At 37.0% G+C, this 18,243-nt stretch overlaps 3 protein-coding genes across 7 annotated transcripts in view; 2 read left to right on the top strand and 1 right to left on the bottom strand.

Annotated features, from left to right (window-relative positions):
• Nucleotides 1-1,914: 1,914 nt before the first annotated feature.
• LOC108732313 overlaps nucleotides 1,915-18,243 on the bottom strand; it is an 86,240-nt gene continuing 69,911 nt past the window's right edge. For all 3 annotated transcript variants that reach the window (XM_018463036.1, XM_018463034.1, XM_018463037.1), the window contains 6 exons: nucleotides 3,967-4,193; nucleotides 3,595-3,908; nucleotides 3,378-3,537; nucleotides 3,131-3,316; nucleotides 2,829-3,068; nucleotides 1,915-2,648 (listed from right to left, as the gene is read on the bottom strand). In XM_018463036.1, coding sequence (XP_018318538.1) covers nucleotides 2,320-2,648; nucleotides 2,829-3,068; nucleotides 3,131-3,316; nucleotides 3,378-3,537; nucleotides 3,595-3,908; nucleotides 3,967-4,189 — 1,452 coding nt within the window. In that variant the 5' untranslated portion in view covers nucleotides 4,190-4,193 and the 3' untranslated portion in view covers nucleotides 1,915-2,319. The remainder of the gene's footprint in view (nucleotides 2,649-2,828; nucleotides 3,069-3,130; nucleotides 3,317-3,377; nucleotides 3,538-3,594; nucleotides 3,909-3,966; nucleotides 4,194-18,243) is intronic.
• LOC112904291 (carbonic anhydrase 4-like) lies at nucleotides 5,984-10,606 on the top strand. 3 transcript variants are annotated; one of them, XM_025973938.1, is made up of 6 exons: nucleotides 5,984-6,095; nucleotides 7,217-7,465; nucleotides 7,532-7,776; nucleotides 9,590-9,917; nucleotides 10,249-10,332; nucleotides 10,393-10,606. In XM_025973938.1, the coding sequence occupies exons 2-4, from the start codon at nucleotides 7,312-7,314 to the stop codon at nucleotides 9,914-9,916; spliced, it is 726 nt and encodes a 241-aa protein (XP_025829723.1). In that variant the 5' UTR covers nucleotides 5,984-6,095; nucleotides 7,217-7,311; the 3' UTR covers nucleotide 9,917; nucleotides 10,249-10,332; nucleotides 10,393-10,606. The 3 variants fall into 3 exon arrangements, with proteins under 3 accessions (XP_025829723.1, XP_025829722.1, XP_025829724.1); XM_025973937.1 differs by having other exon boundaries at nucleotides 5,984-6,099; XM_025973939.1 differs by lacking the exons at nucleotides 5,984-6,095; nucleotides 7,217-7,465; nucleotides 7,532-7,776; nucleotides 9,590-9,917 and adding an exon at nucleotides 10,099-10,189.
• LOC108732314 lies at nucleotides 11,577-17,527 on the top strand. The gene is made up of 12 exons (XM_018463038.1): nucleotides 11,577-11,664; nucleotides 11,791-11,886; nucleotides 13,004-13,102; nucleotides 13,160-13,246; nucleotides 13,661-13,735; nucleotides 13,798-13,869; nucleotides 13,931-14,071; nucleotides 14,135-14,200; nucleotides 14,253-14,372; nucleotides 14,871-15,002; nucleotides 15,068-15,297; nucleotides 17,152-17,527. The coding sequence occupies exons 1-12, from the start codon at nucleotides 11,655-11,657 to the stop codon at nucleotides 17,497-17,499; spliced, it is 1,476 nt and encodes a 491-aa protein (XP_018318540.1). The 5' UTR covers nucleotides 11,577-11,654; the 3' UTR covers nucleotides 17,500-17,527.

Raw genomic sequence — 18,243 nt, 5'->3', positions numbered from 1 at the left:
GCGGCGGAAAAGAAAAGGTTAGAAGCGTTCGAAATGTGGTGTTATAGGCGGATGATGAGGATATCGTGGGTAGAAAAGGTTAGAAATGAAGAAGTATTGGAAAGAATAGGAGAACAGAGGACTCTATGGAAGTCAATACAAAATAGGCGAGATAGGTTGGTAGGACACCTTCTCAGGCATGAAGGTCTAGTCAGAGACATATTAGAGGAAGAAGCAGGAGTTAGGAGGGGTAGAGGTAGACCTAGATTAGATTACTGTTTTAGGGAAATGCGAAGTTTAGCTCAGGATAGGAAAGAGTGAAGGTACATGTCCAACCAGTCTTAGGACTGACGACCTTATGATGATGAATTCAACAAGAGCTAGCAGTAAAACTTTCAAAATAAAACTGTTGCTGGTTGAATAAAAACTTTTTAAAATTCTCTTCATCTAAAAAGATATATTTCTCTAAACAAACTGTGCTTTTTTATATGCATTCGGTGATCAACGTTTCTTCTTTCGAATTTTTCTCGTTTGTCGGGCGGCCCCATTGTTCTTTAGTTTGATTACTCAATTAAATCAGCTTTTCTCTTTGCGAGTTCAGATTGCAGAGTAGCTGGAGAACAATGTAGCAGAATTTGCAATTAATTCCTAAAGCGTGGGAGAGCGGCGTTTTCGCATCCCTGACGTAAAATGGCTGGCAGTCATATTTAATATGATTTTTATTCTTTCGGTCTTGTGACGACACGCCAGGTCAAAATCAGAATTTAATTAACGAAGATATCTACATCAGACCTTTTTTCTTTTTAAAATAATGTGACACTGATTTATAAAAACGAGAATTTTTAGATTTGAAATGTTCAAGCGAAAGTAGCAATGAGAAAATACACAGGAAGGCATGTAATCTTTAAATAAAACTATAGCTTTCAGATATTCCAAATGAGGCATTACAGAATATTCTAGACACGGTTCCCAAATCAATTAAATACGCCAACCAGTTTGTACCGTCGGAACCCTTCCGGTTTTGTGATCTCATCGAGAAGTTTACCAAGAATTATCTGTTTTACAAAGGGCAATTAACAGAACCGCAGTTCGACACGTGCTATTGGCTTTTTTGTCCTTGCAAACTCCTGTTGTCTCCGAAACAATTGTGTATTTTCAAAAAATGCGCCGATTACAAACCCGAAATGGCCGAAAACTGTAAACCAATTCAACCGTTAAACAAAAGAAAAGTTTTCTATGCAATGTAACGTAAGTATAGGTAGTTTAAAATCCCATGGGCCTAACTATACCATTCGTATAATACATTACGAAAACAATAGCTTGGTCTTGTAATTTTCTAACAAGAGAGAAAAATCTAACAACTAAATGCTAAGGTTCATGAAATTCTGAAGTATCTTTGACAACATATTTTATTTAATAAATCAAAAAGAATAAGTTGGCTGTGTTATATAAATCGTCAAAACAAAAAATAACCAAAAAANACTTAAAAGTTCAATTTATCACTAAATTAAGTACAAAATCTAAAGGATTTATTTTGTTAACACAGCAGGACTTCAGTATCTACGTTTTCAAAACGATTCATGAACACAAAATTAAAAAATGTAAAAATTTTCATTCAACACGAAAGATTAAGTATGTATATATACCAATATTTATAGAAAAGTATCTTTGCAACATTGTCCGGCCTCTTTTTAATGGAAGAAAAATAATTCAGACTATTCCGTTGCAATAAACAAGGAGGGTTTACGTAATATAATCTCTGTACAAAAAAATATAATCTTGATCTACAAACTGCGATATTTACATCAAACAATATAAATTTTTATGCAGCGAATTAGAAGATGCGAGAAATTTGCTTTGTTTAAATAATAATAAATAAATAAGTACCTACTGAGATATGTTTCTTCTAAATGTAACAATAAATCCATCTTGATATCGATTCAAATTAATTTTATGCATAAATATATAGAAATATGTAATTAAATTTTATCGTACACGTTACAATTTATGAAATTACTATCTTGTAACTGTTAGCTTTAATATTCCAACGATATGTAAAAATAACTGATTAGATATGATATGGTAACTCACTCCTATTTTCTAAGAAACAGTATAATAGAATTTTCATCATACCAGCTTTGAACCACCCCATTTTAAGGGTTGAACTTTAAAAGATACTCTCCTTGTGAGTCTCCACATCATACATTAAACGAAACCAATAAAATCAAACATTATGTTAATGTGGGACGTTTATGGATTAAAATTTCTAATCCGCTGCCTTCTATACATTACCCAAAAAATAAAACAAAAAGAAATAACTTACCAGGGTTGTGCAATCAATTACTTGACAAACAGATCCTTTAACGTGGAGCATATCGAGGAAGAGTCACAGGAATCGGTATATTCTCCTTCGTCCTTATTCGATATCCAAGTGCTTTTCGATTTGGCTGCAGTCACTTTTGCTGTTGTTGCTGCTGTTGTTGTTGTTTTGGGCGTGGCCCCTTTACTGTTCTTGTCATCTTGGCTTCCCTCGGGACCAGATTTTCTTAGAAACACCTCGATGGCATTACCGATCACCTCAGCATCCACAACAGAACCACTCTTCTCATCCCAAACCACTTTGTTCCTGTCCGACGTAGACTTGGGGGACGAGGACTTCAACTGGAAAGCTAAATCAACAGTAACAATTGACCAATTTAATAAAATTCATCATTCCAGATGTGTGCAATTAAAATAAGTTGTAATTTTGTACCAAAAAGGTTTTTATCCATCTCGCACTACGTATTCGTTGTTAATGTTAGTATTAATTTAGTGTGCATTTGGGGTGTCTTCAGTGTTTTGTCATTTACCCTCTTTGAATGTGATTTTCGAAGGAACGGGTTCCTTCTTCTGTTGTTTCTTGTTGCACATGGGCTGATGTCTTTTTGCAAACCAATTGGCCAATTGGGATTGCGTCGGGTCTGCAGACTTTTCTTTCTTGTCAGACACTCCCTGCAAAATCGATATGTCAAAACTGTTCGATCTGCTCGTTTTCAGTCTGTTTCTTCTCTGTTCCAGCGTCGACGAGGCAGTTGTTTCATCTAATTCTTCTGGAAATTTAAAATTTTACGTTATCACCTGACCGACGATCTCGATTTAGGTGGCAACTTACCAATTCGATTGATTTCTGTGGCTGACGATGTCAAAGAAGACAAAATGGATATCAGATCGGTATTGGAACATACGATCCCGGACGATGTGCCCGGTTTTTGGAAACTGGAAGCAGCTAACGATGTGTTTGGTACAAACTCCGAAGCTCGTCGGAATGAAGCAGACGGCAAGGGAGACAACGTTGTTCCTGAGAGATGAACACTTAATTCAAACAGGGATCCTAAAGGAAATTAATGATATCATTTTACCGGTAAACTCCGAAAATCTTCGTCCAGCGGCGTGGGTGTATCTCTGTACTTCCCCCTTATTTTCGTCCAGGGGTTGAACCTCACACACCCGTTCTTTGCTCGTGTTCCACATTTTCATTCTGACCTTGCGGGCCTTTACAATATCATCCATAATGTCTAACTAAAAACAAGTCGTTGTTGTTTTGTAAGAAACTTATTCGTACCATAATATTGTTACTTGTAACTTGTGAAGACTTCCAATGGGTTCTGTGGAGGGCGGACATGCTATGGACTCCCTCCTGTTGGGCAGGACCCTGTTCATAGCTCCACTGGAAGAAGGAAAAGCAGCGACGGACTCTCTCCTTTGTGGTCCCATTCCAAAAAGTCCTGTAGGCAATCTAGATATCGTTACCACAGAGTGTCTTCTTCCTCCGGGGGATGCCACGGGATTGCTTTGGAGAGTGGCCAGAAAGGCCTGCTCTCTGGCCTTCTTCGCTGCACCATCTTCACTACCCCTTTCTGATAAACGACGAACTTGGCTGGCAGTTATTCCTACGAACAACCCATCAGAAAGAACAAATAAAGAGCAATTAACTTTCATCGGACTTACCGCTACATTGAGGGGTTGGTAAGGAGTGCTTTCGCGGCTCTCTCCACGGCGACAGCAGATAAGGGTTTGTTGGCGAATCTTCTGTAAGATTATTTGGGTCATATTGACGAAACAGGTCAGTAGAGGAACTAAGTCTTTTATGTTCGTCTTCCTCCGTTGATTCGGACTCTTCCACTACAATGAGTGGCTCAGAAGTTTGTCTAACTGTCGATCCTCTCCTCATGGTGCTACAAAAACAACAAAAGAATTAGCTACTCTAAAAATGTTTCCATTACTACGTAATACGCCAGGTACCCAGTAGAGTATAAGAAAGATGGAACCCGGTGACTTAATCTTTGTCGGATTATTTTTGGGGAAAGTTAGCAAACGCTTTGTAACATTCCTCATTATCCTGTCTAAACGCCATTAGATGATAGACTGAGTTAATTTAATATCAGTAGGAGCGTCAGCAATCGTAGCACCTAATATCGATTCCCTTTCCTATGTCAAAAGCAAATCCCAAGCGGCGAACCCGACGAGGTGCGAGTGAGTGAATTCACGGAAAATTGTTTGATTTCAAATTTTAGACAGATAAATGTACGAAAATGATGATGACGGAGAGTACTTTATACTGTACTGTAGAAATCTTTAATTGTAACAGACTGTTTCAAGTCTAAAAAGTATAATTATGCTTTCCTTTCTTCTCTTATCGAGAAGATATAAAAAAAATAACAGAACCGAACTTTATAAAGTGTAAACTGTACACAAACTGATCTCAAAGTTTCTTAATAAGCTCCTATGAATTTTCATTCGAAAAGTTTACTTCAAACAGCACTAAACAAATGAAATGTTAACTGTAAATAAGGGAGTTCGAGTGTTCTGTAAACGGACCTAAATGTAGCAAACAATAATAAAATTTAAATTGTTATTCAGCTACAATTAGAAAAGGCATCAAGTTTGTAATTCCATAATAATTAACACAATTAATTGTCACCACAGTAATAAGAATTATTTTATAATAACAAAACAAATTAAGAAAGGTTGTTAAAGGTGTATGTTTGGAGCACGGCGTTGTACGGGTGCGAAACATGGACAGTGGTCGCAGCGGAGCAGAAAAGGTTAGAAGCGTTCAAAATGTGGTGTTATAGGCGGATGATGAGGATAACGTGGGTAGAAAAGGTTAGAAATGAAGAGATATTAGAAAGAATAGGAGAACAGAGGACTCTATGGAAGTTAATGAGGAATAGGCGAGATAGGTTAGTAGGACACCTTCTCAGGCTTGAAGGTCTAGTAAGAGACATATTAGAGGCAGAAACAGGAGTTAGGAGGGGTAGAGGTAGACCTAGATTAGGTTACTGTTCGCAAATAGTTAAGGATGTGGGCTGTTCTAGTTTTAGGGAAATGCGAAGTTTAACTCAGGATAGGAAAGACTGGAGGTACGTGTCCAACCAGTCTTAGGACTGACGACCTTATTATGATGATGATGATGAACAAAAACTTATTTCTTCTACTACCTACTGGCTTGTAAATGAAAATATACACTTTATTTTGTTTTGTAGTTTCGTAATCGTAATTGATTTAGAATCTAAATTTATTTTGGACAGCCCAACATTTTACCCTTCACTATGGGAGGAGGGGGTTTAAAATCGTTCGAAGTGTACATTAAATTTTAAATTTATTTATTCCTTTCTACGATGAAATAGTTAAATCAGAACAACAAGAGCATTATTCGTTACAGTTTTGCGTGTCTCTTTTTTGCTTTAAGATAGTTTAGTACCATTAAATTGTCTCATTTATTTGTCTAGACCAGATACGTTTCAATTAATTTCAAACGGGGGTTGAAGAACAAAAGGTCTGCAGTTAACCATGTTACCTAATGTGTTTTTACAACTGGCTGATTGAATGAGAATTAAGGACCTTAATTTGCATACTGTAACTGCTGTGCTGATGTTTTGTTGAACTTGTGACCTCCGAGCTTGGCACTTTTTACCACCTTATTGTCATATCCCATAAGTCAATTCATTTGTTTTATAGTAAAAGTTACTTGTATGTCATAATATTTACTGTAAAAGTCAAAATTTTGTGTTTAAAACTTCATGTAATAAAAAAAAAATTATCTCCTGTAATTTAGAAACCGTACTACATAGAATGTATGTAAGTAAATAAAATTGTTGTATTTACTGTGGTGTTTGTTTTTCTTCGAGAAACAGTGTGACATTGACCTAAATTTTCGTTTGTTATAGGCTTTTCATGACGCACTGCCAGGCGCATTCACCATTTGCTGTTAATTACCAAGAACTATTTGGCGTTTAGTTTCTTTCAAAAACTGTCCCTCTTAAATCTTTTAAATGTTATCTCACATTTAGCATTCGATTCCGTACTTTTATTACCAGTTTTATATCTTGGTAGCGGAAAAGTAAGCTACCTTTTTAATGTCGAGTGCCTTCATTAAATCAGTGATACCGTAAAATAGCCATTTCATGAACGACTCGAAGCGGATTTTGTTTTATTTCAAGTAATAATCTCACTTTAAAACGTGTAGCTCTTTCGACTACAAAGACTATAAAACAGCCCTTTAACCAGTACTAGTTTCTAATCTAATATGGAGTAGCTTATGACAGATAAGATACTTCATCAAAATCGTCCTATTTTTTCATCATTTTCCTAATACTAGAACAACCCACATTTTTAACTATTTGCGAACAGTAATCTAACCTGGGTCTACTTTTACTCCTCTTAACTCCTGTTTCTGCCTCTAATAAGTCTATGACTAGACCTTCAAAAGAAGGTGTCCTACCAACCAATCACGCCTATTTTTTATTGACACCGTAGAGTCCTCTTTTCTCCTATCCTTTCTAATATCTCGTCATTTGTAACCTTCTCTATCCACACTACCCCCATCATTCGCCTGTAACACTACATTTTGAACGCTTCTAATCCTTTCTTTTCCGCCGCGCCCACCGTCCATGTTTCGCACCCGTACAACGCCACGTTCCAAACATACACCTTTAACAATCTTTTTCGAATTTCTAAATTAATCGTTCGCGAGCATAGAAGTGACTTCTTTTTATTAAAGGCGACACGACCCTGCGCTATCCTCTGCTTTATATCCCTACTACTCCTTCCGTCCTGACTTATCTGACTTCCTGTATACCTACAATATATTCGCTCTTTCCCTAATTTTTCTTCCCTTTCATACCAGTATTTTATTTAGATACTTAACCATAATAAAAGTAGTTAATTATACCTCATATTAATTACTAATCTGCAGCTTAACGACTTGTATCAGACTGAACTGTGAAATTGAAAGCCTAAAAAGAAGGAACCATCTAGAATAATACCCTCAAGACTTTATTTTGGAAATATATGACTGCAGCTTGCAAACTAAAAAAGAGAAGACCTTCCCCTGTTAATATATCACATTTAAGGGCGAAACCAAAGCTATACCCTCCTTTAAATTGGTCGGCTGAGTACGGGGAGAGTTTTTCTTCCCAATTGGTTTTATGCGACGAGGATGCCAGTAAGTTGACGATCGATTTAGAGATACGTAAAGAAAAAAGGATTTGCTTTGTACTTTCTTTTATAGTCAGGGTTTATTTATCCCAACCGGAAGAATCATTTATCTGGGGAGGTCCTTTGACTGCCAACTACATACTTAGGAATATCACCTTCCACTGGAGTTTAAGGAAAAATAAAGGATCGGAACACACATTCGATGATAAACACTATCCGGTTGAAATGCAAGTTGTTCATGAGAAAATAGAATCGGAAGATGACAGTAAGGACGCAAAGGAAGCGGACAATTTTCTTGTAGTGTCCTACATGTTTGAGGTAAATCCTGACAGAATTATTTTCTCTTAATTCAACAAGGCGTCAAAAATCTTAACTAGAATTGTACAGAGGAGGATGGAAAAAAGGGCGGAAGAACTATTAGGGGAAGATCAATTTGGGTTTAGAAGAAATAGAGGAACGCGGGAGGCCACTCTAGCTTTACGGGTAGCAATAGAGAAAACGATAGAAAAAGGAAAGAGTGCGTACATAGGATTTGTAGATTTAGAGAAAGCTTTTGACAATGTTAAATGGGACAAGATGTTAAATATATTTAAAAATGTAGGGATGAGTTACAAACATAGAAGAGTGATACTTAGTTTGTATAAAGAGCAACAAGCAAATATAGAGCTGGAGCAGCAACGTAGAGAAGTAAATATTAGGGAGTCAGGCAGGGATGCACACTGTCACCGCTACTTTTTAATCTATACATCGAAGACGCAATCAACATCATTAAAGACAGTACAACTGTAGGGATAGATGTGCAAGGGCAAAAGATTAGTATGTTTAAATTTGCAGATGATATAGCAGTATTAGCGCCTAGCAAGGAGGACCTAGAGATAGCTTCAAATAAAATGGAAGCGGTACTGACAGATCAGTACTGTATGAAAATAAATAAAAGTAAAACTAAAATACTGGTATGCAAGGGAAGTAAAAGTAGGGAAAGCGCGAATATAAAGATAGGAGACGAAAAATTGGTAGAAGTGGCCGATTTTAGATATCTAGGAAGTCAGAAAGTCAGGACGAAAGGAGTACTAGGGATATAAAGCAGAGGATAGCGCAGAGTCGGGTCGCCTTCAATAAAAAGAAGTCACTTTTATGCTCGCGAACGGTTAATTTAAAAAATTCGAAAAAGGTTGTTAAAGGTGTATGTTTGGAGCACGGCGTTGTACGGGTGTGAAACATGGACAGTGGGCGCGACGGAAAAGAAAAGGTTAGAAGCGTTCGAAATGTGGTGTTATAGGCGGATGATGAGGATATCGTGGGTAGAAAAGGTTAGAAATGAAGAGGTATTGGAAAGAATAGGAGAACAGAGGACTCTATGGAAGTCAATAAAAAATAGGCGAGATAGGTTGGTAGGACACCTTCTCAGGCATGAAGGTCTAGTCAGAGACATATTAGAGGCAGAAACAGGAGTTAGGAGGGGTAGAGGTAGACCTAGATTAGATTACTGTTTTAGGGAAATGCGAAGTTTAGCTCAGGATAGGAAAGAGTGAAGGTACATGTCCAACCAGTCTTAGGACTGACGACCTTATGATGATGAATTCAACAAGAGCTAGCAGTAAAACTTTCAAAATAAAACTGTTGCTGGTTGAATAAAAACTTTTTAAAATTCTCTTCATCTAAAAAGATATATTTCTCTAAACAAACTGTGCTTTTTTATATGCATTCGGTGATCAACGTTTCTTCTTTCGAATTTTTCTCGTTTGTCGGGCGGCCCCATTGTTCTTTAGTTTGATTACTCAATTAAATCAGCTTTTCTCTTTGCGAGTTCAGATTGCAGAGTAGCTGGAGAACAATGTAGCAGAATTTGCAATTAATTCCTAAAGCGTGGGAGAGCGGCGTTTTCGCATCCCTGACGTAAAATGGCTGGCAGTCATATTTAATATGATTTTTATTCTTTCGGTCTTGTGACGACACGCCAGGTCAAAATCAGAATTTAATTAACGAAGATATCTACATCAGACCTTTTTTCTTTTTAAAATAATGTGACACTGATTTATAAAAACGAGAATTTTTAGATTTGAAATGTTCAAGCGAAAGTAGCAATGAGAAAATACACAGGAAGGCATGTAATCTTTAAATAAAACTATAGCTTTCAGATATTCCAAATGAGGCATTACAGAATATTCTAGACACGGTTCCCAAATCAATTAAATACGCCAACCAGTTTGTACCGTCGGAACCCTTCCGGTTTTGTGATCTCATCGAGAAGTTTACCAAGAATTATCTGTTTTACAAAGGGCAATTAACAGAACCGCAGTTCGACACGTGCTATTGGCTTTTTTGTCCTTGCAAACTCCTGTTGTCTCCGAAACAATTGTGTATTTTCAAAAAATGCGCCGATTACAAACCCGAAATGGCCGAAAACTGTAAACCAATTCAACCGTTAAACAAAAGAAAAGTTTTCTATGCAATGTAACGTAAGTATAGGTAGTTTAAAATCCCATGGGCCTAACTATACCATTCGTATAATACATTACGAAAACAATAGCTTGGTCTTGTAATTTTCTAACAAGAGAGAAAAATCTAACAACTAAATGCTAAGGTTCATGAAATTCTGAAGTATCTTTGACAACATATTTTATTTAATAAATCAAAAAGAATAAGTTGGCTGTGTTATATAAATCGTCAAAACAAAAAATAACCAAAAAATCTTTCGTGTGTTTCTAAAGTTTTTTATTTATGCCATCGGGTAGGATTTTATATCTAAATGTGAGTCCACACACCCAGTTTACTGTTCATGATTTGCAGGTAAATGCGGTTGTGACAAATGTGCAGAAAAACGCAAAGGGGATTCGCAATCGTGCAGCGACGAAGCGCCGCCAGAAGTCAAAGGTAGCATATTCGACGAATATTTGTGATTACAAAGGACAATTTACACATTTAAGTTTTCAGAAACAGAAAACAGTAACTGTTCGAAGTTCAAATGCGAGATCTGCGAGAAATACGCTGCAATAAATGAAGGTGTATTGTGCTCGTCTTTTTGCAAGCATCTCTTCAGTCCTGCTGGCCAGGAAGATAAATGTGTAGGCTCATGCAGTCGAAAAAGCAGTAACAAAACTGAGGACAAATCGGTTTAAGAAGCAATAAAAAAATTGTAAACTAAAAACTACGTCTTTTATTTTAGTCCTTTAGGTAATACTTCAAAAGAAATACTTTGGGAAACAGCTACGGCGAGATTAGCGAAATTTTATTTAATACAGAATTATTAGAGCATCACTTTATAAAGTTAGAGTAGTCCTTTAAAAATGCTACCTAATTTAAATGTCTCTACGTGAATTAATTATAAGTAGAAGTTTCAAAGTCTGTAATTTAAAACCGTAGCTTAATTTTGCTCTGATAAACTAAAATATGTATGAGACATAGCCTTAAATAAAATGGAAGCGGTATTGACAAAACAATTACATGAAAATAAAACAAAAATACTGGTATGCAAGGGAAAGAGCGAATATAAAAATAGGAGACGAAAAATTAGAAGTTGCTGATTTTCCGTATCTAGGAAGTCAAATAAGTCAGGATATAAAACAGAAGGAAGCAGAAGAAGTCACTTTTATGCTCGCAGACGGTTAATTTAGAAATTCAAATTAAAGTTGTATGTCTGTAATGCGGCGCTGTACGGGTGCGAAACCTGGAAGGTGGGCGCGGCGGAAAAGAAAAGGTTATGGAAATGTGGTGTTACAGGCGAATGATGGGGATGCCGTGGATAGAGAAGGTTAGAAATGAAGAGATATTGGAAAGAATAGGAGAACAGAGGACTCTATGGAAGTCAATAAGAAATAGGAGAGATAGGTTGGTAGGACACCTTCTCAGGTATGAAGGTCTAGTCGTAGGCAATTGGAGACAGAAACAAGACTTAGAAGGAATATATTAGATGACTGTTCGCAAATAGTTAAGGATGTGGGTTGTTCTAGTTTTGGGGAAATGCGAAGATTAGCTCAGGATAAGAAAGAGTGGAGGTGCGTGTCCAACCATTCTTAAGACTGACGACATAATGACAATGATTTCTATACCAATCAAAAAAACTATTGGCGTAATATGATATTTCATTTAAAAAGAATAATTAACAAGCAGGCTGTCAGATAACGTTTCATGTCACATTTCGTAGTACCCTAAAAAGAAAACTAAGAAAAATTTCAGTGTCCGTAGCGCATTAATTCATGGAAATAGGTTCGCATATTTTCTACCTTGTTCACATCGCTTCCAACTAAGCGAATAAGTAACAAAACTCTCTAGTATTTTCGTGTAAAAAAGATCACTGACAATTTGCAATTTGACAATAAAATCTGATTGCAGATAGAAGATCCCCTTTACGGTGCAACGCTTTCCAATTAAAAAAACTGAAAAAGAAAAACAAGAGACCATCGGACGGGAGCGGATGTAAAGCTAACGGTAAGTGTTACATTCTGGAGACAGACATGCGGGTCTAATCCAGAAATTATGCACAAGAAGTAAAACGATTCAAAGTGGAAAATAACTTACCATCTTATTAGTTACAGTGCAGTCGTGTAGGTACTACGAACTTTGGAACTCGTTTTAGACTAAAAATGAGACGATTTAAAGATAAAACTAATTTACTTCAGTGTGTTAAAGTGTGTGTGATCTTGTGGGAAATAATGCAATGAATATAGGCAAGTACAAGTACTAACTATTTCTGGAATAGACCCATAGATTCAAGTAATATTCTAAACTAGAAAAAGTAACGATGTTCCTCTTATTTGCAGAAAATGGTTGCAAGTGTTCGACAAAAAGTCGAGGCACATCGACCACCGGGTTTGGAATGTTCACCGGAACGGGGCAGTATTCGAACCTTTGTTCACTTTTTCAGAAGAAAGAAAAAAGAGTGACCACGTGCCCCAAAGGGCCGTACTACTGTCCCATTTGTGACAAATACGACCAGATAAAGAACGTCCTGGATTGCGATTGGTGCAAGAAATTTATCTATGGGGAAAGCGGACTTCAAAGAGGCCAAACTTCTTCACAGTGTGATCGACAAGATGCATCAGCAACAGCGGAGGCGTGCGCCGAAGATGCTACGGAAAATGTAGATGCAGGAACAGGACCCGCTCCGGAATTAGCCGAAGAAGGTCCAGCACCAGCCCCAGTAACTGATGGAGACGATGAAGGTGGTGCTAATACAGTAGCAGAAGCAGGCGCAGGGATTGACTATGGAGATAAAGCAGTTAGTACTTCAAGTACGTGTCCCGTAGCAGCGGAATGCATCGTTATGGATGACGATGGCGAAAATTCGTGTCCTGCAAGAGGAACAAGATCAGACGCGAATGCAGCAGGGGGAAGAAGGGGTGCAGAAGGATTTAAGTGCAGCGGTACTTGCACGTCGTGGTGTACCAGCAGGGGGGTTTAATTAGTAACAAAACATACGATAAGCACATGAATAAAGAAATAAAAATTGTTAGATATAACGCTTTTTTATTTATTAATGCATTATCAGATAAAGTACAAATACATTCTGAATGAAGCTACATTAAAAATGAAGACCTTTTTACAGAGATCGAAACGTACTGTGCATCTTTACTAGAGCCTTTCTACTTTAAATATTTAGAAAATGACGAGCATGAAAATTTAGAGGACTTATTGTCAAGAAAAGGTAAATTTTACTTTGCTATCGTCTTAATGTTGCCTTCATATTATTTATTTATTCCAGTTTTGTATGCAGATTCTTGGATGACATCATCAGAAAAACAGTGCTGCTGTAGAGGCAGCAAAATCAAATCATGCCCTAGTAATAAAAGTGAGTGAAATTTTAACTGCATTTCTGCACTCTGATTTTGATAAATTCGTTCGAAATATCACTGAAGAAATTTATTCTATAGAGGATCAATTCACATTAATAATGTATTAACCTCTATCAAGTATAAAGAATGAATTTCTTCAAAGCACTTATTTCATATACATATATTGAGGTGTACATAAATTAGCGATTCGCTAGTCTAACAGGTGCGTATTGTCGTTGTTGTTACTGTCACCTTTCGTAGCATAACGGTGAGAGCATTGGCACGTAAAGCCTATGATCCCGGGTTCGATTCCCGGCGAGGGTGTGACGGTAACAACAACTTTTTCTCATTAATTTGAAAGTTGAATATTACTAATTCACGTTAGGTAATATTAAATTAAAATACGTAATGCAGAATTATTTTGAATACAGATCAGTGCGATGAAGCGATAAATGAGGAAAATATATGCCCAGAAGGAGTAAATAAAGAGGCAACAGCTCTAACCGGTCAATATCTACCTTCAAGTAGTTGCTTTTTATAACGTCCTTAAATAACAATTGATTTTTAGGTTTCGAAGATTTCTGCAAACCGTTGGAAAGCGACGGCGGAAAAAGAAAGAAGAAATCGTGCGGCTGCAAAAGTAAGTAGAAAATAGAAAAAAAAAAATGGTTAAGAGAACCATTTCATTTAAACTATTTCAGAAAAAATAAGTGTTGCACCTCTTTGCAACGACAGGAGTTGTCGGGCTGCATGCGAAGATGAGCGTGATGAAGGCGGTTGTGACGACGACTCGTGTGACGTCACGCAAGAAGTCCTTAGAAAACTGGGAATTATGATGAACAGTTAAGAAAATCTTACACAGATAATACTTTAATGTTCACCACAATATTTTCCGAACTTTTCAGATGATGGTAATGATGGTAATGATGATAACGACGATCCGTCGTCAGGAACTGCTGGAAATGCTGAAGGTATGTGTCCAAATAACGTCCACGGAGCTTTTTCTTTCACTCTTATTTTTAGGAAAAGAAGGTTGTAAACCTGGCCGACCCGATCAGGGCAACTGCGGCTATACGACGTGCGCCAGCAGACGGAAAAGTATTCCCAAAGGAGAAGGTTGCAAGTCCTACGTCAAAGGAAATGGTAAACAAACACCTAAACATATTTAATCTAAATTTCTAATGACTTTTCTCTTAATTGTCCACTAAAACACTAAATTTCTAAATTTCTAATGACTTTTCACTTAATTGTCCACTAAAACAGCGACAAAATTCAATTTACAACGGTACACAATTTGTTAGCACGCCACTGAAGCTCTTGAGCAAACAAAACATCTGCTCAATTGTTTTGTATTATATGCCATTGAAGACGCTCGAAATACATCTCTCCCTACCTCTAGTGTAATGTTAACGGCTGCACGGAGCAATGATCTGCCTTTGCTCATCACAGCCGCTACTGCTAGTTAGGACAAATGTAGGGTTTAATAAAAGTATGAGGTTTTACAACAAAGACTTGCAAAGACACAGTCCATCACTGACGTAATGGATGGTCATTCGCGATATGCAGTCGATTGTAGTAGTCATAATCATCATTAGCATACTATTTTCCGATTTTCTTCTATTTGGTGACGTTTATTTGTAGAATGCATGCGACATGCATCTCCCATAGACATAGACGATACTAGTGTCCAAACCGCCGATTATCCACCAATAGAATGGAGCAGGAACTGTCCCTATGTGTCCAATACGACCCTAATGTGTACTGATCACACTGGTATGATGGACAATCAAGTAACAGCAACATGTGACAGATATCATTCGTTAATTTTTTATTCGCAGTGAAGTTGGTAATAGATAATCCAACCGAATTTAACATTTCCGGTGGACCCTTGAAGGGTTGTTACAAAATGAATGAGGTCCATTTTCACTGGGGTGAAGAGGATGACGATGGTTCCGAGCATACGTTCGGAGGAAAACACTATGCGTTAGAAATGCATGTGGTTTATCGTTTAAAAAGGGTTGACCAGTTAGGAGCCCCTCGTCAACTTGTTTTAGGCTATATCTTTCAGGTAAGTAGTATTTTTATTATAAACTAGATCTTTTACTAATAGTATTGTAATGTTCGTGGGTTATTTCTACTTTTCCTCGACGATCGTCTCTTCCTTTAAATACTCTTTTGTTTCCTTTCTGGAAGCCTCTAGAAACATCCGGATCGTTTATTCTTTCTTTGAACTGTTCAACTGCTTTCCCAGAACGCAGGTACGACACGCACATTTACAAATACGGCGCACACGAAGAAAGGCGCCTGCGGCTAGTCGGCGAATCAATAAGCCGTTCATGCACACGTGTGCCCGATCGCACACAAACACGCTCGTGCTCGCTACAGTATTTAGTAATTTATAATTAACACGAGCTTTCCAATAATGCAATCAATTTTTGGTGTTAGAAAGGTATTTGTAGGCTGAGAGTTCTCATACAGCATGTAATACATGACATCTAATGAAAGTTACAAATTTGACGCTGGCTTTTCACCAACATTTTACCAATTTTACGGGGATGTTATAGAGATAACTTACAAGCGAAAATTTCTTGTTTTCCCTCTAACCTCCTATTTGTACATACATAAATCCAAGTTATTTCTCCTACGGATTCCTTTTCCTCTTCGGAATGCCAATTCTTGTTAGATCGATGAAATGCCTTCAGAATACGGAGCGGTTCATAGCTCAACGCGTTCTTCAATGTTGCTTGTTACGTTATCATCACATGCCTCATTGCATTCTGACATATTTTACATCCGATGAACATTTAATTATCTAGTTCTGCAGTCGAAAACAAACAATTAATAAAAGAAAACTGTTTATTATAAAACTTCAACCAGAATCGAAGGAACAGTTGACATTTACAAAATGAATTTTTAGAAAACGTTTCACTAATTAATTGCAAGATATGTCTTTTATGTGTTGTGTTAAATTTTTAGCGTCGGTCGTGAACATTAAACCGATTGTTTTAAAAGAGCGTTTAAAGTGGACGAAGAGCGTTTTGCATTTCTAGGATAAAATTCCCTAGAGAGAATCCCGCAAAGCTACCGACAAATGTTTATGTTCTTTTAAACAGTCCACTGATAAAAATAGTTTTTCATGAAAATGTTTGCGCTCAGGCAACAGCACACAAAATCAATACGCCATTTGCAGGTTTTGTCTCCAATTCACGTCACCCATAACCGGTGAAACAAATTGTCCTACATCGAGGAAATTTTTGTATTCAATCTGTTTTGATCGTTGTCCTTTTGTGTGAGTTCTTTCCGTTCAGAGGCGGCACGCACTGTTTTGGTCTGGGGGGTTCAAAAACACACGTATACTGATAAGAAGCATTTTTATCTCGCAAAAAGATTATGGAAGACTTAATGTAGGTAATACTAAACAATAAATTTTTCACTAATTGGTTACAGAAAGTAGGTAGATTTCACAAAATCTTTGATATTACTTGACTTTTAACTCCTGCCATAACATAGGTGGTCCCCAAAGGCATGTTTTTCATATAAGGAAGATTAATCCGCATATACAATATTATGCCAGTTATGGTTTTCCCATAAACCATATAGCTTTATTTTATCCACTATTTGACTTCGGTCACCTATATGATCTACTATTTTTTTGCCCTTGGACTCCTGTCACTGAACGATTTTTTTGGCAACAACAAAACACTTTGTTCAGGCATCAACTCCCCTCCACCCCTTCCAAAATATCAGACCCTTCCGTCCTTAATATTGAGTCATATGGTTTATGGACAGCTTCCATATTTGATATTAATTACACTGCTTGCATGAAACAACTTCCGTTGGGTCGGTAATCTTTCAGAGGGACCCATGAATGTATTTTGGGGAAATTGTAACCTCTTTAATCCACCACTACTTTTTATTTCAGATTTCCGAAACGAACAACTCCATAATGGATACCGTTTGCGAAGCGATTTTGGAATCTCTGCAGATGTTCAATGCTCCGATTCGGGTGCCTAACTTTGTCCTTCGAAATTTGATAAGAAAAGACACGACCAACTACTATACTTACAATGGATCGTTGACAACGCCGCCGTTTACACAGCCAGTTCAATGGATCATATTCTCCGAGCCTCACAACATATCTTCCGATCAGCTTGCCACTTTTCGAGAGATTATACCGTGTAACAGGATGAATATATTTCCTGAAGGACCTACAAACGTTTACCGGCCTACGGGCGGTCAAACCCAACCAGAACCAGCAGCCGAAGAATAAATATATAAATATACAAAAAAATCGTTATCTGAACTAAAAATAAATAAATATATATATGAAACACTTTGATATATTTTCCTTAATAGTGGTTAATATGTCTAATATTAATGTGAAAATTCATTTTCCATTTATACCAACTATAAATTAGCTTAAGTTGGTGAAGAAAAATTCGTTGCCGTGGTCACACTCTCGTCGGGAATCGAACTCGGAGCCTTTGACTTTACGCGTATTCGCCGTTTCTTTTCATATTGATTAGTAAGTTGTACCTAAAAAGTAGATATTCCCGAAAACAAAATTTTCCTTTTTCTTATTAATAAAGCAAAGAAATTGCTCCCATTTATGTTGACGGTGCGTTCAGAGACAGCTAAAATTTAATGTTCCCGAGACGGATGCAAAGCTGTATTTTCCAAACGAATTTAGGGTACGCAAATTGAATTTACGTCGAAGGGGAAGGTCCCTGAAATCGGTAGACTTTGCCACCATATTTGCTATCGATTTTTAACTTAGACACCTACTTAAAAATATAAAAATGTTTAAACTAAATCAGTATTACCAAACAGTAGTGAAGAAAAATGACCGATTAGTTGGCTTACGAAAAACTTTATTGAAATATTTGTGTCAAAAGGAAAATAAATGTTGAGAAAGACGCCTAAAAGATAATTTGAACGTTTCCGTTTCTAAAGATATAGTAGGTACTTGTTCGTGAACTCTATCTTTTTGGTTATGTATACAGAAAAGAAATCG

Source organism: Agrilus planipennis, unplaced genomic scaffold, assembly GCF_000699045.2.
Source record: "Agrilus planipennis isolate EAB-ADULT unplaced genomic scaffold, Apla_2.0 scaffold30, whole genome shotgun sequence".
Classification (NCBI taxonomy): Eukaryota; Metazoa; Arthropoda; class Insecta; order Coleoptera; family Buprestidae; genus Agrilus; species Agrilus planipennis.
This window is presented reverse-complemented; position numbering and strand designations above follow the sequence as displayed.